Source organism: Vanessa tameamea, chromosome Z, assembly GCF_037043105.1.
Source record: "Vanessa tameamea isolate UH-Manoa-2023 chromosome Z, ilVanTame1 primary haplotype, whole genome shotgun sequence".
NCBI lineage: Eukaryota > Metazoa > Arthropoda > Insecta > Lepidoptera > Nymphalidae > Vanessa > Vanessa tameamea.
The window spans coordinates 2,207,879-2,232,313 of record NC_087341.1 but is presented as its reverse complement, the minus strand read 5'-3'; the positions used below and the strand labels follow the sequence as shown (position 1 = coordinate 2,232,313).

The window sequence follows — 24,435 nt, the reverse complement described above, 5'->3', positions numbered from 1 at the left end:
CATCAATCATCATAAGAGTATAAACACTACTAAACTTATTAAATAGTTACTGTAAGAAATATTAATTATTTCATACAAAGTCAATGCGACCAACCAACAACAATAGGTAGCAAAGATGTTTTGTTCCTTGTGTTAACTGTTTAGGCAACACACTGGATCCCTCGCCTTTCAAACCGGAATCCAACAATACTAAGCTTTGCATATGTGAGGGTAGAATATAATTATAATGAGTGAGCTTGCACAGCCCTTCATCCAAGTTAAAGGAACTGGGCTGCATTTGTAAGCATTTGTTTACCTATCCGTCTATTGCTCTTCCACGTCTAAACCACTGGATCCTTAAAAATCGAGCGAAGAAGCCACAACTAGTAATACATATAATCAATTAAATACTTTTCATTCAATCCATGAGGTACAATAATGTGAACCAATAATATTTTATTTTAATAAACGAATGACGTCACAGAAAGCATTCATTAGAAAAATAGCATAATATTCTACCCTTATTCATTTCTCGCGACTCAATCCAAATTAGAGTAAAAATTTCTAAGGCCATCTCTCAACTGTAATGTAACAATCTAAGAATCTATTTCGGGTATTCCCCTAAAGTCGAATCAACAGTTTTTTACAATTTAAGAAAAAATGTAACATTATAGGTTGTGCAAGAACTGAGCATTACACTCAGTTCTTCGTAATCACTCACTCACCGAGAATTACATCACGGATGTCAACTGTTACAATAAACGCGAATACTCCCGGTGAGGGATTACCCTGAGGGTTCGGATTGCGGCAGAAATGCAATGATCATTTTCAAGTAATTTGTATACTGTTAGTCTTCATCTTGCAGAAATAGATACGGATTCAATTAATGATATAACCGGTGGACTTATACAACGTTACGAAACGTTTTTTTGTGATTAACTAAGCTATATTCTTCGTAAGTTAGAAAATGAAAATAAATATCCAGTTATATTTTGTTTGAAATTCAGTATCTGAGACTTGATTTGCAACATTTTATCTATTTCCAATTTTACCTATTCTTTTTTCTTTTCTTTCGACGCAGATAAATCCTTCAGAAAGGTACCTGGGCCCTTAGGAAGGAACCGTGTTGTGTGGGATTCGTACCCGCTTAAACCACTGAGATAGCCGTATTTGGCACGGATTGGAAAGCCTGCGAGATCGTGTCGATATGAGACTTCGCTCGTGACTCAGCGGAGCTTTCTTCAGCGCACTCCTCGTCAGTGCGTACGGCTTTACGATTCCAGGGTGCCGTCTTGTTCAGGGCCGTCCGATACAGTCACACGAGAGGCCCCAAGCATCCACAGCCTCAAGTTCAAGCCCTATCTTTTAAACCCCGGGCGTCAGGGCTGTCGCACGGCCGAGATAACGCATTCATCGTCTCCGTCGAGTGAGATTGGCCCTTTGTTATTCCCGCTCCACCGTCTCATTCTGTACCATAACGGTGACACAGAAAGGCCCTCAACGCCAATTTCCTGCGGCGCATCGCCGACGCGATTGCTCGTAGGGAGAGATCGTTTCCAACCTCACGACTCAGGATCAGCTTCTCCAAGTTTCACGTTACCTGTTCTTATTGAGTCATTTCTTTTCTGACGATGCTTAGATATCGTGAAAATTTAATTGTTAATTTATTTGTGAAAACCTAATAAGATAAATCTTTTTGAATGGATAATATCGTATGGGAGGGTAAACCGCTTCGTTACGTAACGCGTTACGTGGCTTCCCTTTGTCTTACGCATATTCAACATAGATTAGAAGTTCACTTCTCTCGGGCGTCCCAAGACGCACACATTTGTTTTTTATTTTCCGCTCAAACACCAAAAGAGAGTTATTATCCCGAAGCGGAACATTTCAACTGATACCCTGAGACAAGGGTACCAAAATACTAACCGGAAATTAAAGAAAGTCACAGAAACTAAGTCTGGAGTAAATTCAAACAGTAACGGCTTCAAATAAAAATTAAAAAATTTGCATTTTATATGGATAAAGTTTCTTAATAAGGCTAAGATTAGGCTGTAATGTTTTATGTTATATGTATCATTTCATTCATTCTCATCTCATTTTAAACAATATATTATAAACGTACTACACAGCCTTATACACCAAATTCAACTTTAAGTAATTTTGTCTAACTTACATAAATAGTTCTTACGTGACTAAAAAAATGTGTATCTAAATTATTTCGTTTATTTATTACGTAACTAACTTATATGCTAACTTGGTAGGGCTATGTGCAAGCCAAACTGGGTAGGTACCACCCACTCATGAGATATTCTTCCGTCAAACAACAGTATTGTTGTGTTCCGGCTTGAAGGGTGAGTGAGCTAGTGGCACAAGGGACATAGCATCATAGTTCCCAAGGTTGGTAGCGCATTGGCGATGTAAGGAATGGTTAATATTTCTTACAGCGCCATTGTCTATGGGCGGTGGTGACCACTTACCATCAGGTGGCCCATATGCTCGTCCGCCAACCTATACCACAAAAAAAAGAATATACGTGCAATTTCAACTCGCACATAAATACTTACATCTAAAATCATACAATCGTGTCGACATTGTCTGCTCTGTGTAATCTCATCGAAATTTCTTCTCTTCTTACGATCATCTATTTCGGGAGGTCCATACTTAAAGTTACTTCTAAAAACTCCTACTATATTCTGTAAAAAAAAAATATGTTTAAGTGACCTTTTATTAAATATACTAGCTACCCGGATAACTTAATACCGGTCGGTATAGTTGTAAGATTTTAATTGAAACATTTTTTTTAGCTTGAAAAACAAACATAAAAAGAAAAACAATTGTATTTTTTTTGCGCTAGGAAAGTTGAAATTCTTGACTTTTCTTTACTACAATAATCACTCTGTTTATTTATGAAAACCATTAAAATCAGTTGCATAGTTTAAAAGATCTAAAATACGGCAGGAAGTGACTTTATATATTATATAAATATATATAAAATTACTAATAGATATGTATATTCTTCGTTGGTATCAATAAATTCTTACTAGAAGCTCGGATTCAGAAACTTACACCAATTGACAGAGGTGTACCTGCCGATGCAGATATATACTTTAGAATATTTCCGACATAGCTGGCTAGCATTTTGCCAATGTCGATGAAATTTGCTCGGCTATAACGTCGTTTTCTAAGTGGTGACCGATATTCTAATTGCCTTCACGTGAGAGCAAATAGGAACCCCAACTAACATTATAAATACGAAAGTGTGTTTGCTTCTTTCACGTCTTAAATACTAAACCCCTCATCATGAAATTTGCATAAGTGTTGTCAAGGGTATAAAAAGGCATAACATATTATATGTCATCTTCCTCTAACATACGGGTAAAACCGCGGGTGGAAAAGAGTTAGCACATAATTCGTTTGTAGCCGTATTTAAAAAATCATGTCTATTGTATGGGCCCCTTAAATATTTATTTTATTCTGTTTTTTTAATATTGTTTATTAAAGCGGCAAGAGAAATACATCATCTGTAAAAATTTCAAGTGTCTAACTATGACGGTTCATGAGATACATTAATAGGTATTAGATATTATAATATTTGTTTAATGGAATATCGAGATATTCGAATGGTTAAGACCATTAGAATATCTCGAAAATTGGAACTGAAATATCTATCCTAATAAATACATTATAACGCTGCAGCAATTTCATTTGTGAATATGAGGAAATAGGAATTTACCTTCAGTATTCATTTATGTATAAGTATCAAATACATTTACACGGGGTTATTAGTGCAACGATTTCTTCGTAGGTATCACCCACTCATCAAATATTCTACCACGAAATAGAAATACTTAGTACTATTGTGTTCCGTTTTGAGGGGTGAGTTTGAGGGGCCGTTAAGAGACAGTATATTAATATCTAATACAGTTTAGTATTCTTCGCTAACGCTATGTAAAGGCTTTCAAATATAGATTATATATTTATTTCGTGTCGAAAATAACTTCAATCAAACTGAGTCAATTATTAAAAAGTGTCCGACATGTCAAATCAAAAATAATCAATGACAAGTTATTTATTTAGTTTGAAAAAACAGCATGAATTTTTAATTAACAAATAAAATATTTATTTTTATCCCTAAAAAAAATATTTACTACTTTAACAAAATTAAACAAAAAAGAATCATCCTAAATTAGAAATAAGAACACATCAACTACACACACATAGACAAAAATAGATTTAAATACTTTTAAAGAGTTTTACGAATAAAATGTATTCATAAACTTACATTTTGCAAGATATACTTAGCTATCACTTTTGCTTGAATAACGACAACTGTAATGAGGGTTAAGAACATCCATAACAAAGCCACAATCTTTTGCGATGCGTCCTTTAACGCATTCATGTCCTTCAGTTTATTGAAAACAGCTGTCTGTAAATAAAAAGTTTAATTATCTAAACGATAAAAAATCAAGCAAGTAAGTTTGAAAATTTTTATTTACATGATAAATCTATTCGAGATAATAGTGTACCCAATTAAGAAAACTTAAGAGATTTTATAAATGATCACCAGATAATAGTTTATAAATTAAATACTTTATTTTTTTATGAGACTATTTGAGTTGTGTTTATTAGGCTACTCATTTGAGTCCAAAAATGCAATAACCGAAAAATTGCAATATTTGTATTGTTGTGTGAGTGTTGAAATTCAAGTGATTCTAATAACACTGACAATTCGATTCCCTCGTCTTTCGAATGACAAACTTATAAGGCTGTTGATTTTGATCTGAGGTTCCGTTTAAGCCCCGGTTCATGCCACAAAAAGGTTTTAGTGTCAAAAAGTTCTCCAAAGCAGCCCGAAGTTTGTAATTTAGGAGTGTTACTACTCTCGCGTTTCATAAAAAAAAACGTAATGGAGTCCTGCGTCTGAAATCTCTCCCGTCGTATAGGATTGCCACTAATTACATTATATATTGAGCTCACAGTTGAGAACTGTAACATCAAAATTGGTTAACCTCCGTTTGGAGGTTTGAAGTAGATACCGAAACGGAAATCGTTCTAAGAATATAAATTTCAGGTAAAAAGAGTAATATTTTAGATTCCGTAGGTGGCAGCGCTTTGGCCGAATAAGAAATGGCTTATAGTGGAGATGTGTCTGCTAAATTTCATCTTCGGACATCTCGTCAAAATTCTAAATTTCACCCGCCCGACCTAGATGTCCAAAAATCCACAACAGCGCGATTTTTAAGACATTATCCGCCTCGCACAACCACTCTGTGGAACCAGCTTTCGCCGGCGGTTTTTCCGAACCGATACTACTTGGGGACCTTCAAGAAAAGAGCGTATGCCTTCCTTAAAGGCAAGCAACGCATCTGCAAGCCCCCGGTGTTGCAGATGTCCATGGGCGGTGGTAGTCACTTTCAATCAGGTGAGCCTCCTGCTCGTTTGCCACATATAGTATAAAAAAAAATAATGAAAAAAAAACAGTGTGTGTCTATGAGTGCTGGCAACTATTTAACACCTAGAGGAGTTTTTATTAATACCTGAAATAAAATTAATTAAATCTATAGAAATGTTAAACAACAAAATTATTTTTTAACTATTTTATAGGTAGTTACAATATTAATAGGTATATAAAATAAAAGATCAATTTAGTTGAACTCATTTTACAGATACAAGAAATACCAGTACCTACGTTGGCGTTGGTTATACAATGTTGGCGGTCCAGATCTAATGCAAATTGTAAAAAAATGCAATTCATTTACGTTAATATAGTATTAAAATCATTTTATATATAATTACATTGCCATTAGTGTTGTCTTCACCAATTCCACTAACCAAAGGATTAATTGCCAATCGTCAAACTCTTGATAATAAGAGTATCTTTTCTTAATTATAGTAAACAGTAAAAAATACCGAATGAGTCATCAATTTGGCGAACGGGAATCAAATTCCGATTGGCATATAATATAAACTATTTCGGTTTCACTTATGTCATTTATATTCCTCCGTGGATATTGGACGACCTCCGTGATCGAGGAGTGTCTACACTGGTTTTCATGGGTACGCCACTCGGAGGTCCAGAGTTCGATTCCCGGTCGAGTCGATATAGAAAAAGTTCATTAGTTTTCTATGTTGTCTTGGGTCTGGGTGTTTGTGGTACCGTCGTTACTTCTGATTTTCCATAACACAAGTGCTTTACCTACTTACATTGGGATCAGAGTAATGTATGTGATGTTGTCCAATGTTTATTTATATCACTTAGAGATATGCTCGATATCCCTAAGGAATAAAAAGACTTCGAAACCACAACACTAATAATTGAAATCAAAGTATTTAATAATAATAAATCTTTTAAAAAGACTTAAATTCTAATTTAAAACGTGTTAATATATTTTAAATGTATGAATTGAATGTATGATTGATTTCAGTTCTTATGTGGTTACGTCAGAGTACATACATACATACATAATATTGGTATTATAAATATAACAATGTAAAGGAACCATAAAAACCAAGAAGATAACAGAAATTGGTAGTCTGTGAAAAAGATAATAGACTTTGTGGTCTTTTCAAACGACAAAAACTCATACATATTCAATATTTTAACAGTCGCCTCCTAAAGTTAATTTAATAATAAGAAGTAATAAACACATCACTTAATTAAAAAAAAATACTTCAACGACATTCAGTTCAAAAAATAAAATATAAAGGTAGCTTATTATTCAAGCTAACGCAACCTGAGTTTTCAGTACTCGTATGAAGGCTCCATTCAAACTGTATACAAAACAGTTTCCTACTTTAATTTCCTGTATCAAACTCCTCGGAGTCTATGATGGCCTAGTACTAGTCGGTAGCGCGTATAAAAATACTTCATAAAGAGAGAAAAATATTCACACTATCTTACTTGGTCATTATGAGAGATATATTCACAAAAATAATTTAAAAAAATAAATGTAAAAAAATACACATAATACGAAATTGTTCCTTAAATTATTTGTTTTAAGTAATTAAAAGAAATGCAGTCAAAGAAAATGCGGTAATGAAAGTTCGTACTTCGCAATGTAGTTTTATCTTTTTGAATTCTACAAATAAAATTAGCCATTGTTTGTAAAACACGAGAACAATATTGAATAACATCGTGATTTTATGTTATTTTGGTACACAAAATAATTCTATGAATAGAAACCACAACAAAAGGATGATAGTGTATGGTGGGTTTTGCGGTGGGAAGCGGTAGCCTGCCTGCATATGTATTCCTGACACGTTATATTCTACTATTAGTAAATTAGTAATAGTAGTAGTAGTAGTTAATATTAGTAATTTCTATAGCATCATCTTGTTTTGGACGGTGTTTGGGCAAGTGCGATTTAAATTGATCAGTATTTCAGAAATTGGAAATCTATATTTAAATTTTCAATTAAATTAATCCGGAACACAAAGTACGAGTATGTTGAGAAATTCAATACGCGTTATAAAATAAAAATACTATTTAAATAAAAGCGATTTGTGATTACAAATACAATCTGTTTCGACTATTAAAAACCGTTTCCACACACCATCTACGAACTCCACTCGTTCACAATAAAATGCACACTCACAGGATGTCGTTCCAGACTTTTTCTGTGTCTTGGACTTATATACCAAAAAAATACTCACCCATATAACAATTGGCAACATCACCCAAATACACTTCCAAAATTGCGTAGGCTTAAAACCAAGCCAGAAGTGTATATCGGTCGAGTATCTTTGAACTCCATACAGCCACATCACAATAGCTACCTTCATACCACCCAAGTATAGACTGCATGTGTTCAGTCCGTACATGATGCCCATAATTTTCTGTGTCGTCAACTGCAATGAAAAATTTAATTGAATAAATCGTGCCTGTAAATTAATCACCGATTATTTGAATACTTAATGAGCAGCACAGTTGTCATTACGGTAAAATAAAATTTTGATAATTTTCTACAGCTAAGCAAAAGATTTGTCTGGTAAACGAAAAATATTTGGAGTTCATAACGCCATGCTTTACGCATGCATGGTTAGTAGATAAACATGTCGCGAAATTTCATTTCCATTCATAAGCTCGCTTGCTTGATTCATCATTAATTCGAAACGATGAATATAAAGATGCATTCGTTTAATTATAAATAACATTACCATAAATTTATTTCTTCGACTAATTAGTGCATCAGACAAACAAAAAAATATATTTTGCAGAGGAGTCAATTAACGCTGGCATAGTTTTGCATTGACGAAAATTATGAAAGCGTCTTCTAGTTATAAGGAATAATTGTGGTATAAATGAAGTCAATTAACTGGTGGACCAATTAAGTTAATTATTCCACATCAGCGCGTATTTAAAATTATTGAAGAATATCGCAGGATAAAGTTTGGGAAAAACCATACCTCCAATTAATTTGGAATATTGTTAACCCTTTTATTTCGACTTACTGATCATGAATATCATGCAATGAAAATTCCCATAACATTCATTTTCAAAAACTAGTTTAAATTTATTACACTTCAATATGTATTGATCTACTTTTAGTCCATTTTTGGCAACAGAAAACATACAAATGTCATCTAAAATAAAATAATACGCATAAAAATATTCAAATATTTTTCGCCATTATATTCGTTATTGGCTGCAACACAATATTATGTCGTGGTACAGAAAAATCTAAATCTTAAATAAGAAGAGCTTTTCGGAGATAGACTCAAATATTTAGTAACGATACTAAAATTGTAAAGATGTACGCTACACGTCGTGTGAATTTCGTCACGTGATGGAAAGCGAATCTGTTTTCATGTTTCAAATCCTGTTTAAATTTCATCTCATGCTCGTCAGTGAGGAAAACGTCGTTAGGAAACCTTCACGTGTCCGATTAAATTCTGCCACCTGTGTATTCACCGAACCGCATTGGAATAACTTGCAATAAGCTCCAAAATTATCTTATCCATATTACACCAGACTATAACACTTAAAAGAAGTATTTATTCTTCACGTCTGGCCTAATCGCAATGATCAACGTTATGATATTTCTCAGACATAGTCTGGAGAGTAACAGGATTCTTTTGGAAAAATTATGTCTACTTGTTGCTTGACGAGGAAAGGTCTGAAGTGTTTTTTTCATGGAGATGGACCGAAGAATATCACAGGATACTTATCATTACCCCTTATTCGGAATCATGTATGTTTTCTCGGTACTCTTTAAGTATTACGTGTAATCCGCCCACTTTCGCTTTATGTAAAATATTATCTCAGAATTATCAAGTTAATTTTACAGGAATTAACTCCTACGTCTTAAAGATAAACTTTTCTTAAGCCATGATTCCTACGACTTTGAAGACGGATATTTTTATAACAAAGAATATGTTTTTACAAACCTTTATACGTGTAGGTTGTAAAATTCATAAACATTTTCTTTTTCCTTAGATATTTTATGCGCCATTGTTAATGGTTTTTTTTTAAGTAATATTTTCTGACATGCCGATGCAGCCTTATAATCTAACTGGTGGGTAGTTCAACTGGGCAAAAAATTTTAAAACTACTGCGCCTCGTAATAATTTAATAGAAATTCTTATAGTGTCTGGCTTCAGATATCCGTATTGAGTACTACCACGCATATCGCTTGTGCAATATCTGGTTACGAATTTTACTTCAAAATAATGCTTTTATTAGTGAAAGGAATCGGTATTTAAAATAGTAGGTAATCCGTCACATACACGGAAGAGATGAGATACCGTATTTTATTCAAACGTATGAAAACCAAGTAAGTCATTATCCCACGTATAACGACATAACGGTTATGATAACATTACAACAATACAGGTTAAAAAAAAACCAAACCTAACCTCCTGCTAACATTAGGAGGACGGTAGTTATGTATTGTCATCTGTCATTGATACTTGTGCCAATTTTCAAGTATAAATATTTAAAAAAAAAAGCCATTTCCCGATGGCGTTTGCATAAAGCCTAAATATGAATACGAATTTAGTGGTTCTTAAATTCTAACGCCAAAAAGTAACACTAAGTATTACAAAACAATTTGTGTTCCGGTTTGAAAGGTTAGTGAAAAATAAAATAGTTTTGTTATTACTTATAATTACTAATCTGAAGTTTTGAACATAGAAAATCAAATAAATCCTTGAATTCCTTAAACGTTTTCTACCATCGATATAATATTTTTGTAATATATGTGACCCTTGCGCAATTGAACATAAGCTGGAAATAGGAGCGCGGCGAGTGTGTGGCTCATACTTCAGACACGCTTGGATGGATGGCTTGTGGTATTTAGCCTGCTTGAAATATACGAATTCATTTATCATAAAATTGTTTTATATTCGGACAATTTCACGTTTGTTCATCTAAAGTGAATATTTTGGGCTGTAATGACTTTCAATGACGTGCACAAATAAATACTTCATTATTTTAAAATAAAAATAAACAAATATCTATTTCACTGTCGTAATAATCAATTATCACATCGTGAGAAAACCTGCGTGTGTCTAATTTCAACGAAATTCTGCCACATGTGCATTCCACCACTCCGCATTGGAGCAGTGTGGTGGAACATGCTCCAACCCTTCTCCTCAAAGGGAGAGGAGTCATTAGCCCAGAAGTGGGAGATTTACAGGCTGCTAATGTAAAAAAAATCTATATTTAAATTTTATATAGTATGTGGTGACATTGTCAGTAAACATTTAAGGTTTCTACACTTTTTTCCACGTAAACTTTGCCAAATCTCCGTGCTCGCCTTATCCCGCTACAAGCAACATATCTGCAATAGCAGTTGATTGCCAGATAGAGAATGAGAAACTAATACCCATACAGATAAAAGTACGGACGTAGATATAGAAATAATAATGAGCCTTATAAAAAGAAAAAGTACTGTTGACTGCGAACGGTAAAGTTTAGCAATTAATGAGATAAAACTCCCGACATCAAACATTGTATTGCAACGCGAAAACATTCTATTTTATTTTACTTTAGAACAGTTGACATAATATTGTAGAAATTATAGTTATTTTCATTTATAACAGTACTGTTGTATTCCGGTTAGAAGGGTGAGTGAGCCAGTGTAATTACAGGCACAAGGGACATTACATCTTAGTTCCCAAGGTTGGTGGCGCATAGGTGATGTAAGGAATGGTTAATATTTCTTACAGCGCCTTTGTCTGTGGGAGGTGGTGACCACTTACCATCAGGTGGCCCATATGCACGTCCGGCAACCAATGCCACAAAAAAAAACAATAAGAATGTGAGAACAGGGATAGTGTGATTTTCGGTAAGCTGACCATAACCGAGAGACATGCTTACTTCGCATAATCCGCCATGACTGATTCGCAATGATTTAATTTAAATGAAAAAAAAAAAAAAAAACAACGAAATTAATATCGATATAAAATATATATTTGATGTAATTATTAGATTCTTATCTATGAAATCATTGGTTTCATACTATGTAGTTTGAAGATTTTCTTTCTTTCTTTTATTGGAACTCTGAGTACTTTCATTGGACTCAGAATACCAATTGCAAAGTACATAACAAATGCAACATGCTTACATAGCGAATAAACTGAACGGAATTTGATGAATTTTGGTATGAAGCATGTTTGAATCCCAAGGAAAGCCATAGTCAATTTTTTTATGCCTCAAACCTACGACCACCCACCCAAACACGCTGGCGAAAACTAGTCTTATATACGAGTCCTTAATATTTGTAATAAAAATCATAAGTCCAATAATTTTGCCGCCATTCGACATTTCTTTAACATTACTATTTATGTGACCTCCGGCTTCCGTTCTGGAAATTCTGATCGCAACAATGAGCCCCGTGACCGACCGGAGACAATCCCGGATAAAGTCGATAACGATGAATAGAGAGATTAATCTGAAACCAGGTCGGAATTAGCAGAAGCCTTCAAAATAAGTAAAAATAAGATACCGATTCATTTACGTCAAATTGAAAAGTTAATAATCGTCGGTTACGGGATAACGTATGAACTTACTGCACAACAACGAAATCGCCTCTAAACTGTTAACTTGTTGAATGAGCTCACCAATGAGGGGATTGTGACGTAGAGGAGATTATGGTTTTATTTGTAATTGAAAACTTCAGTGAACGTTAAATAAAACTGAACGCGACAGAGTTTTTCTCCAATATTCCGTTAAAACTTTAACAATGCATGTTAGAAGTTCAGTAAATCGAAACAGATGTGTTACTTTTCTCGACTTGTTATACAATGATGTTAAATATCACCAGCTTTCTACTAAACACGAAGGCATCGATCATCCCTTAATGCAGTGCCAACGTAAAACAATAGAAGTTAAGCCTAATTGTGTGACTAATATACTTAAATATAGGTTTTTCTTTAGATTTTTGTATTTCGATATTGGTGTTGTAAGGAATATTGGTCATTCCTTACATTGGCAATGCGTCACCAATCTTGGGAACAAGGATGATATTATGTATACACTTGTGCCTGTATTTAACTTGTACTGAGTCAGTACTCAGTCAATCTTTAAACCGTAGAATATCATATGAATGGGTGGTACCTACACAGACGTGCTTACATAAAAATTAACATCAATAAATTCTGATAAATGCCTAATAATTTAAATACTAATTAATTTTCAGGAATTCAAGATATTATATATTTTATGCGTTGTTATAAAGGAAACTACTATTTGAATAGAAAGGTATTTTTTTAATACATCGCGCTACTTAAATTCGGGTCTATAAATTAATATCTGGCAGCATTCGACGTATACACGTTTTTTCTTCATAGCCATTATGAACCCATTATTTATTTAAAATAAGAAACAATTTAAAATCCACCTAAGTTTTTAAACTTCAAAGGATAACATCGAAACGGAATATTAAATCTAAAAATCTTATCTGCTTTCCACCTTCGACCATACAAGCAATACACATTAATCTCCTTAGCAGAAATTCACATCAGTTAGTTGATTGAACCAGTGTTATTAGAGACACGTTTACCTTAAGCATCACAAAATAAAAATACACACAGTTGAAGTCTCTCTAAACCATAGCTACGGACACATTCCCGCTGGCGACTAGCCAATTCCTATAACCCTATCTGCTTTCATATAATTAGACCAACGAGAACAAATAATTAAAACTAGCCCATGAAAACTTAAATACGAATCCTGTAAAATAATGCTTTGTCGAAATCACAGGGCATTACATAATTAAATCACAGACAGTCAAAACGAACAGAAGCTGACGAAATTGGCTTAAATTCTGTAACCGCAGTACTCTGATAGTAGGAAAGGCAAATACAATTTAAGTTGAGTCGCGCAAACCAAAACCACTCAAACCTTTGTTTGAGTTCAATGTGCATAACCGAGTAACCTGTGAACCGTTAATACGTTTCGCCTTTGATGTGCGGCCCGTTTTAAGCCAGCGCATATAATTAATTGAGTACCAAAATTATAATGAGATACTATTAAAGTATCATCCGTATAATTTATACAGTATCAAGGCCACAGATTGCATTGTACGGGATTGAAATTTTCAAAATTTTAAGCGTCATGTTGAAATGATGTAAATTCATAGTTAATAAAATATTTAGTGAACTAAAGTTAAACGGACTTAAATAATAGTCGTACTTGCGTTGCATACTATTCAAATTAACTTCTAAAACAAATTCACATAATGTTTTAGTGTATTTAGTTAATCGTACGTTTGTATTATGTAGAATTAATAAAACACTTCAACGAGTTTAAGAGTCGAAGTTAATTTTTTAAAATAATATTAATGTTCCTAGTTTTTTTATAATCTTAAGTAAAATATACATTTCTTAAATTAATCTGTATTGATAGAATGTTAAGAATTTTAAAGCCACGACTATTTTTGTAAATAGGTATACAATCATAGATTTACAGACAGCCTGTAAACATCATGTCGGGCTAAAGCTTTCTCTCCTTTTTGAGGAGTTGTTTTGGCGCTTTCTACATTCTGGTTTGGTGGATCTTTGTTATACACCAAATTTAAAATAATTTATTTACACATAATATAAGCAACAGGAGGGAAACAACACATAATAAAATATTATATGTTACAAGACATCGCTGAGAAAGCAATTTCATATACTTAAATACATGATATGAAGTATGCACATGTCTTTCCTTGGCCTGATCGCAGACTACGGCCATTTAATGGGTCTAATATATGTCTCAATTCTAAAAGCACTAGTAATGTAACATCCCTTATCTAATAATGACTACTAAATTTTTTATCCAAGATAAATAACTGTTTGAAGCATTGTTATATGATGTGTAGCCGGTGGTACCAGTTACACTCAAATGTTCTAGCTCGAGCTAGTTTTGCCGTGCATAAGTATCTCAAAAAACTGTTTTTGCGAAATAATAGTCTGAGATTCATTCATTCTATAAACGCAAATTTTGTCACGATTTTTCACTGAGCAAAAGAACGATGGTGCTTGCCAGTTTTAAAAAATACTACTACGACTACTACTTCTACTAAACTACAAGGCCGCTACGCTATTTTAATTATCATCATAAATAAAATGAAGAACTGGTTAACATTGAACAAATAACATAATCCGAATAATATAAACCAACATTCATAAATCGGAACGATAAACCGTACTCCGAATATTCGAAGTGTTATTTAATCAGCGTTAGTACGATTCACCGTCCAACGTAACATTGAACTTAGCGAGCTGTATTTGATAGTAAATTTAAATAAAATCGCTAGCCTTGACTGATTGTGCAAATATTAATATTTAGATTATTTCAATAATTATAAAGCACATGTAAAATTTATATTTACAATCTACGAGCTGCAATGCACATACATTCCGAGTGTTTGTTTATCGATGTTAAATTAAAGATTTATACGTTTAAATTAAATAAATCTGCTTGTGAATTAATTATGAAACATATCTATTTATCTTTTAATGATATGTCTATCTTTTTATTTTGTTATAGCATTTTAATATCTTAATGATCACAGTAATAATGTCACAGACAAAATATAATTTTTGACATATCACGAACAAATTCTACAACGAGTTTGATTTCGTTCAAAGAAACGCGGCACGGATATTTTGGTTCTAGATTCCTGGGGACATATCCTTTTGTGTAACGCTACAAGATTTGACATATTGCTCCCGCCTCGCAAAGGGCGGCTTTTAAGGCGAAATCCGTGTCGAAAAATGTAGCATTGGCAAAACGATAGAATTATCGTATTATATGCATATAAAAGCAGATCTTTGTACAAAAACTATATGTTTTTATAAAAGAAACTAAGAAGTCCATTTACGCTTAAAATATTAAAACGATTTTAAAGTTATCAATTTATTTTGCAGTTAATAATTACTTCCACTAATAAATTGATTATCACTTATTTTCCCGATGAATGGTTAGATGGAAAAAAGTGGATTCGTCTCCGTAGAATCTACTTTCCGAACCGATGGTAGCTTTATATTTATAACAACATTAATATGATGATTTGAAAATGATTTTTGAGCCTACTTGAAAAAGAACATTTTGATTTTGATGTTGCACGGATAATTAATGAGGTTTTAATAATCATTAAAATCTCATTTATTAAGTATTATTTAAAATTTCATCGTTTGGTCATTGTTTTTTTAAATAAAATTGATTATTTATTAGACATTATTATTTATAAAAATATATTTCAGTCTCAAATAATCTTTAAAGAAGATTATATACGCATCAAAACGACCCTAAGCGTGTACTAAAAAAGTCCAAAGAAAACAAAACATACACGAAAGGTATGACGTATATAAACATGTGTCCCGATGAATATGTTAGTAGTAGCCTACGTTTTATATTCAAGGTAGCGTTGCTCTGCATGTGGGATTCGATCTTATCTTACGTTCTCGGCCGATGAATTTTTCGAGCGAACGCTGAATTGTTTATCACCGCCTTGAGTTGTTCGAAGGTAACGTCTTCGAAGTAATTTGCTATGGTCGCTGTTGGATTCTCAGTGAGTTCATTTTTTAATGTAATGTCGTGTTTATGTAATGTTCTGTTAAATATACGTTTTATATAATTTCGCAGTTTTAATTTATCTTCAAAGTAATTTGCAATGGCTGCTATTTAATTCAATTATTAATGCAATATCCAATTGGTTTTGGTCAATGACCTCTATAAGCGGTCTCTCGAATGGACGGCCTGCTGGTAAGTGGTCATTACGGTCGTATGCAATTTTAACCTTACATAACCAATGCGTAAGAAATATTAATCATTCTTCGAATCACCAATACGCCTCAACCTTGAAAACTGAGATGATATGTCTCTTGTCCCTTTAGTTACTGGCTCACTCACCCTTAAAACAACAGTACTAAGTATTACAGTTTGGCGGTAGAATATTTAAGGAATCTTTAAAAGGCACTTTTAGTACAAGCCGTAAGTAAAACGTTCCATTAAAAATGTCTAAATATTGTAACTGACTAATTGAGTTAGCTAATAGAAAGAAAAAAAATCGGTTTTCGCCTTTAAAAAAAATCTTAGTACTTTAGGCTAGTATTTTCCGAACGAAAATTATTTATTCCCTCAAGGAAGATCATTTACGACCTCCAGTACCAGGTGGGCACCGCGACTTTATGCTTATTTAAAACTGCGAAACTTTTTCAATTTATTACTCGCAATGTAGTTTTAGTAGCTGTAGGATTTCTGGCTCTGATTTTAATTGACTCGATGCAGGGCTGGATTATTCACTACACGGTGTAGGCAACTGCATAGGGGTCAAAATATAATAGAAATAAATTTTAAAAATTAATTGTAATTAAATTACTGCAGACTGATATATCTCTCAAGAGGATGACCTTCATTCGCGGTAGGAAAAACATATTTAAGTTAGGAAAGGGTGAATGGGCCCCGATACGTGCACTGCCTAAGGGCCTGACATTTTTAATCCAGCCCTGACTAGTTGGTAAGTTGACCACGTTGCACTGCGACGATAAAGTTCTTGAAATAACAATCAGTCTGTGTACAATTCGGTCAGGCCACACTTTAATTACGTGCCGTTACGTATTTGATGCGTTTAAATGCTCATAACATTATAATAAAATAAAACGCTGAATTGAATTCGAATAAAATGTTATTAGGTATTTATTACGCCGTCGAACGAATGCTATTACATGTCGAATGAACTTTTGTTGGTGTAATCGGTATTATTGTTTTCAATTCAACATGTATGCGATGGGAATAAAACACGAACAATTTTATTATTGTCGTAGATACTCATATACACACTCACACACACACACACACACACACACAAGACAACATTCTTTCTTCAAAAACAACAGAAATAACCCTGAGAATCTAAGTCGGCGATAAATTTAAAAATCGAGTTCATTATTTGGAAATGCAAATGAACCGAGATACGTCCATTTTTGTGGAATACTTTTTTGTTGCTTTTTTATAATCTGGGACTTAACCAGCCGCCTGAGTAGGTATCACCCAGTCATCACATCATACTTATTCTACCGTCAAACAGCAACAGAGCATTTTTACGATCCCTTAGAAGGGTGAGTGATCTTTGTCACCGAGATTAGCGCACTGGCGTCATAAGAAGTGACTATTCTTACATAGGAAATGTCTACGAGCGGTGGTGATCAATTCGTCTATGCTAGTCCGCCTACGAAGATTATAAAAAAAAAAGATCTATCATAACTATCATAGCTGAACTAATGTTAATACGCCGCTTGAAATACAATTTAAAGCTATTTTCGATACCAGTATATATGTACACATTTTATAAAGCATCCATAACACGCTCGTGCAAGTGTCAGTCAAGTCCATCGGTTTTAAATTATAAATGATTGCTAGACTCATATCGGCATTAGACACTCATTCCAATTAAATGTCAGTAAGCAATACTGTACTATTCATTGTTCATTCGAAATATAACACATTAATAAAAGAAAAATTGTATACACTGTTTGATGTTTAATGAAAAACGCATGAAAATGTTAACTATTTAGTTCAAAAACGCTAACTTTATTGAACATTGTATATATTTTTTAAATCATTCAATAGGTCTATTTGATATATATATGAAAATATTTGAACAAGTTGCTGATATTGAAAAATTACAAAAGTACACGTGTATTTAAAAATACGACATCGACACGGCTTTCAAACTTTTTAATAATCTGTCAAAAAATCTCGAATAATATTTTTTTAACGTAACATATAGACACTTAAAATTTAGTTAATTGTAATGAACCATTTTTATATAATCAATTCTCATACTCACGACGCTAATATTAGAGTTCCAGTATTATTGCGTAAGAATTTACAAAAATAGCTACACTTTACGTCACACGGTGACGTGTTCTTCGACCTAATTCATCAAAAGTTATTTCTAAATTAAGTAGCGGGTTAACTAAACCCAATGAAGCTCTTGTAGCTTCATTTCAGCTTCACTGACGTTTCCGCTCGTGTACTGTGCTCAAAATTAAAATCAGTCAATGAGGCCGACGAAGTTTAGTGTTTAAATCGACTCCCTATATTTGTTTTCTCTTTAAAACATACAAGTTATGAATTAAAATCAATAAAATCGTCGACTCTTATATAAAGCGAGTAGTATCGTAATTGTATATAATAACATTACTTACGAGAGTCACAGCGATAGATAGATTGAAGCCCAAAAAACATAACAAGCCGACGATGTAAATATTCTTCACGGCGCGATATTCGCTGTGCAAGAGTCTCGCGATAATTGTTGTGAACATTGCCTGTAAATTAAAGCAATTATAAATATATTTATTTATATATTATATTTATTTAAATACTTTATTGCACAACCTATGAGCGAACAACAAGAGAAACCAAAAAATAATAATATTTAACAAAATGACAACCTTTTATGATAGAAGCTTTAATATTGAGATATATTTTATATTATATATTGATACATATATGGTATCAATAAAAATATAACCAAAAATAGCTTAAGGTATTGCACATGTTTTTTTGTTTGTTTGTTTAATTTAATTAATATTGAAAATTTGCTATTATTTTATCACTATGCCTTGCGGAGATTTATTCGAATTTCTTTTCATTAGTGGAAACTAAAATGGTTATTATAAGTCTCAATTTCATTATAATTAAATAACTTAACCATCGTTTTTAAAACGTTTGAATTAACGTCTACGTAATAACTAATGTAATTGAATCTGCTAAGAAAATTTTCATACCCTTCAAAACTATTAACATGATACTTTTAAGATGATGTTAATATTTGATGTTAACTAATAAACCAACATTTTTTTTTTTTCAATCAATTGTTTTTCAAATCGTTTCATAAACAAAAATGACGTAGTTCTAAAATAACTAAATAAAAATATCATACCTATTAATTACATATATATAGGTAGCTATATAGTTAATCTCCTAATTTTTTTGTAATCGGTTAAGAAATAAAAACTGTCGAAATCATAAATCTTCCCCCGCTGGAAAACGATTTGGAGCTATATCCCACACGCTTGTCTGCTATTGGCTGGCGGATTTTATGCTACAGAACTTCATCCGTAACACCTAGTTACACGATGTATTCCTACGCCGCCAAAGCTCAAATTCAATTGTTAACAAAACTTATGTAATTTCGAAACGTGATAAATTCCTGCCAGTATTCGAATTTTTTAACAGCTACAGTGGGGATTAGTTTTCGAACTAGATTTAAAGCGAGTCTGTGGTACTGGCTTTAAATTTTTTAAACACACTTGAGCAAAAAGTATGTACCTAAAATTTTTTGCACAAAATTATTTAATGATACTTTAGTCTATTATTTTCTATGACTTATAATTTTCATAAACTGTTCCAAAGAAACAAAAAAAGATAACACAAAAAATTTCAGTCAAATATTACAAATTTAAAAAATAGTTTCGTACAAAAAGGTTTTATTATGTAATATCGTTTTCATTGTATTTCTCAAGATGGCGGTTTACACCGAATAGTAATAAACGAACAATATTTACAATTTAAAATTCGAACTGTATTAATCATGCAACTTACCAAACAAGCAACTAATGCAGCCGTCAGATACGAATATATATAAAGCACAAATATTTTATGGGCGTCCATGAATTCCGTGCTCAGCGGCAGTATTGCAAATAGTAGATAGTGAGGTGACTCTGTTATATTCACATCGACGCAATTCGTTAGCATCAAATAAAGCACTCGAATTATTAAAGATCGAGCAAATGAAGTTACTATGAAGACAAACGCGAATATAAGTACGGCGTTGTCAACCATCGTGAATGGGGACATCATTCCAAAATCATAAACCCCTATTAATCCAACACCAAAAGGATCCGTCACCAAATTGAAAGCGTTGTGCTGAAACAAGACATAATGAAATAGATTAATAAAATAGTCACGTACAATAAAAAAAACCTAACGAGAACTTTTATCGAAAAAAAAAACCAGGCAAGTGCGAATCGGACTCGTGCACCGAGGGTTCCGTACCACCATGTAATATTGTTAATGATAATCAATGATTCCCTTGCGCGTGACGGCAGATTTGAGTAGTTGGTCTGAATTTAAATTGAATGCATCCACGTGTTCTTGAGACAAAGAGTTTTGACAGATGGACACCACAGATAGATAAATAGATAGACAGACAGTCGGAAAACGAAGTGATCTTATAAGGGTTTTTTTATCTTTTAGAGGTACAGAACCCTAAAAAACAAAACAAACATACTCTAGTAACCGGAGAGTAATAACTGATTAACTATTGTAAAGTTCTAAACAATATTTTAAAGTTTTTAACACACCGTACTGGCATGCAGAATTTTGTTATTTTTCTCTCCTTCAAATATGTATAATTTTCGCGTTTTTAATCGGCTTTTTTAGTTTCGTACTTATGATTTTAGCCGGTTTAATTTAGTTAAAAGCTCAGCTTATAGAAGCGCTCTCGTATTGAACGCTTATTCAACGTAATACCATACTATAATAAATTAACACGACTAGCGTACATACTCTTCTGTCGCGATGCAAAATGCCGACATTCAAAATATTCACTAAGCCTTATTCAAATATAGGGATCAAATAAAATATCAATTTCACTCAATACATTTGTTTAATAGGAAACATGACTCGTTTAAAAAAATACATTATAGGTGCTCACGTGTCCATCAACCGATAAATTATAAATTAGTGGATCTCACGCGAAACTTCGCGTTTATTCAAAAGATTTTTTAGGAATTTCGAAACCTATGAGTCACATATAAGTCTGCATCTACATTTGGCGTCAATATAATGAAACCTTTTTTTAATTTATTTTTTTAATGTCAAATAGTATACATTAGTTGATATAAAATTTGGAGTTTGTCGAAAAATTTAATTCTATTTACGTTTTTCATTTTTTTTCTTATACATCCATAACGCCGCTCTCTAAACTTATAAAAAAAGTTACTGGCCGTTTAGAGAGTCATGAAGAATGTCATCAAGAATCCTCTTTAATATTCTGCACATCTACGGCTGGAGCTCTTTAAAATGAGACCATAAACGATTTTTTTATATGGAGCTATGCAGCTATCGCCCCATAATCACTGGGACAAAAATCGGCTTACGCCATTAACATATAAGATGAGTTAGTACTGAAAATTTAAACATGTCAGTCTCGTCAAGGGAAATGGAGCCATCATACCGCAAACGATAACATCGGGAGGATACTGCAACCTCTCGTTGGTCAGTCAAGCGGCCGAACGTACGCAATTTTGGCAATACGCTCAAACAGAATGCCGTACGTACAGCTATCGCATTAAATAAACTTCTATTGCGATAATACTACTAGACTAGTAGTTCAAGTATAATATATCCATCTCGTTGATGCGAATAACTCATCAATCAAGAAGCACTTTCGATATTTCTAAAAATATATCTAAAACAAGTTCCCTTGGTCCAAGCATTAAATACATATAAGGAAACTGCGAGATACCGAAGTCGAGTTATAAATATCATGCTGTAAAGCGAGCGAAGTGACAAATGCTTTTTCAATTAATCATACTTGTATTCGAACTAACATTGGCTACCAATATTGATCTTGGATCAATATTGGTTCAACGGTCAACTCCTCTAATACGTATATAATGAGAATTTAACAACAGCGTTACAGAAGTACAGTTTGAGTACATTTTTGTTCTAACAAGAACCTACATAGACCGATACGACTACAACTCCAAAGATATAAATTATAAGGAAATTATTAGACCGCATATTTTGTTGGAATATTAAACGTAAACAGATGCACAATCTTGGCTATCTGATAGGTGATATTCGCTTATGACAATCAGCACTATAAGAAATATACACCCCTCCTTAAACCAACTTGGTGCTTTATGCGAGCCCGTCTGGGTAGGGTGCCACCCACTCATATCAGATATTCTGCCGCCAAGCAGCAATACTTGGTATTGTTTTGTTCCGGTTTGAAGGACGAGTGAGCCAGTGTAACTACAGGCACAAGGGACATACTCGTTAATATTTATAACAGCGCCAATGTCTACGAGCGATGGTGACCACTCAAATTCAGGTGACACAAAAAAAAAACTTTTACGCCAGTCGTAGAATCACATTGTAATCACACTTGCACACTTAATCGTCATTAAAACTGGATACAGAAATATTGAATAAGAGACGAGTGCGGTGAAGCTCCAAGACGAGCCTGGGCATAACCAACCATCGGTGTACAGAAAACACTTTATATCAAACGCTTTGTTTAAAATCAATCAATACAGACACGTTACGCGAAAATTGACGCTATAGGTCACGTAAAAATGGTTCTCAGCGTGTACGTGTAAAGGGCAAGAGTATTGGAAAATTTTCAAACCTTAATCTCCACCCGATAGTGCACTCTCGGTGTTTGTTTTAGTGAAAGCTTTGAGAAGCAAAATATTTGTCAAATATTTTGTGAATATCGTCTCAAGTGCATCGTCATTTATAAAGTACACAAACTACCTAACACAGGGTTTATCTTTAAGATCCAGTCTACTTCCTCCAATCAAACATCGATGTAAATTCGCCTTTGGTTACTTGACTTACTTAAGCTATTGATAAAGACGTGTAAATATTTTATGTGATTGTCTGTCTATCCGTTTGTCTGTTGCTCTTTAATGGCCAAACCACTGAACTAAATTTGATGAAATTTAGTATGAACTATAAGGAAAAGCGAAGCCGCGAGCGACTAGTAAGCTATATTCTACCGAGAAGAACCTGAACAAAAAATATTGCTCACTTTTCTCTATTAAGTAAATTATTATAGTTACGAGTTTATTTACATTCTATTATGTTTGACGATAAATAAATATTCTGTTTAAAAGAAAAAATATGTGAGGCGTACTGCTAGGAGTTCATTTATTGCAAATTGATTGAAATTTATCTCGTTGGGTTGGTCGGATAATAAAAAAAAACCTAAATTTAAACCTGACCGTGAACCTCAGTTTAAAGATGAACTATAAAGCTACGTCCCCTAACCGTGGTCGGTTTTTTATTGATAACACTAGCCGTATACTCAATGGGACATCATATTGGAATCATTATACAGAAATCCATATTTTCTTAATCAATGGAGTTTTTGGTATATTTCGTTGTCTATATTTGGGATTTCAAAAATGACGAACTGCCTTACATAATTTCAACTCCAATCTAAATATCTTAAGCGTTGACTATGAAAACCACCGTAACAATATTTTATACTTATAAACAAAATCATAATCACCAATTTCCGTCTTTCTAAGATTAGAGCTGGCGACTTTCAATACAAACATTCATCCCGATATCACCCTCTCAGATAATGTATGTTCAAAAACTCGTATCTTCAAAAACAGAAGACTAAACGCCGGTTTCCATATTTTTTACTTCAAAAGTATTTACCTTAACTTTATCATCTATATATTTGGTTTGAACATAATCCTAAATACCTTATTTAACTAGATTTGGAGATGAATTTTGAAAAATCTCTTCCTAAGTGCTCATCTACATTCCATAAGAAATTTCTGTGAAAAAGTTTATCAGGATAGTCAATTATTACGTGCACCAAAACTTCTATGACAGACCAAAATAATATTTGTATCTTTTATATTTTTTTTAGGTAGGTTGACAGCATTTCCACTATTACAGGACTGCCTCACGACGAGTATTCTCTTATAACATGTTTTTTTACAAGGTAATATGTATACGGACGAGCAAAGTATGTACCATCGCCCATAGACATTGGTGCTATAAGAAATATTAACCATCCCTTACATCAATAATGCTAAAATTTTATGTCCTGTAGTAACACTGGCTCACTCACTTTCAAACCAGAACATAACAATATCAATAAATGTTGTTTAGCGGTAGAACAAATGATCAGAGGATGGTACCCACGCAGATGAGTTTGCACAGAGCCACCATCTATTAATAGAATTACGAACAAAAATAATATT

At 33.2% G+C, this 24,435-nt stretch overlaps 1 protein-coding gene across 1 annotated transcript in view; it reads right to left on the bottom strand.

Moving 5' to 3' along the window:
• Nucleotides 1–24,435, bottom strand: part of LOC113403873 (sodium-dependent dopamine transporter-like) — a 43,112-nt gene that overhangs the window by 2,618 nt on the left and 16,059 nt on the right. The window contains exons 7-11 of the mRNA XM_064220254.1: nt 20,024–20,347; nt 18,625–18,744; nt 7,633–7,827; nt 4,262–4,405; nt 2,544–2,672 (exon numbers count right to left, since the gene is read on the bottom strand). Of these exons, the coding sequence (XP_064076324.1) occupies nt 2,544–2,672; nt 4,262–4,405; nt 7,633–7,827; nt 18,625–18,744; nt 20,024–20,347 (912 nt within the window). The remainder of the gene's footprint in view (nt 1–2,543; nt 2,673–4,261; nt 4,406–7,632; nt 7,828–18,624; nt 18,745–20,023; nt 20,348–24,435) is intronic.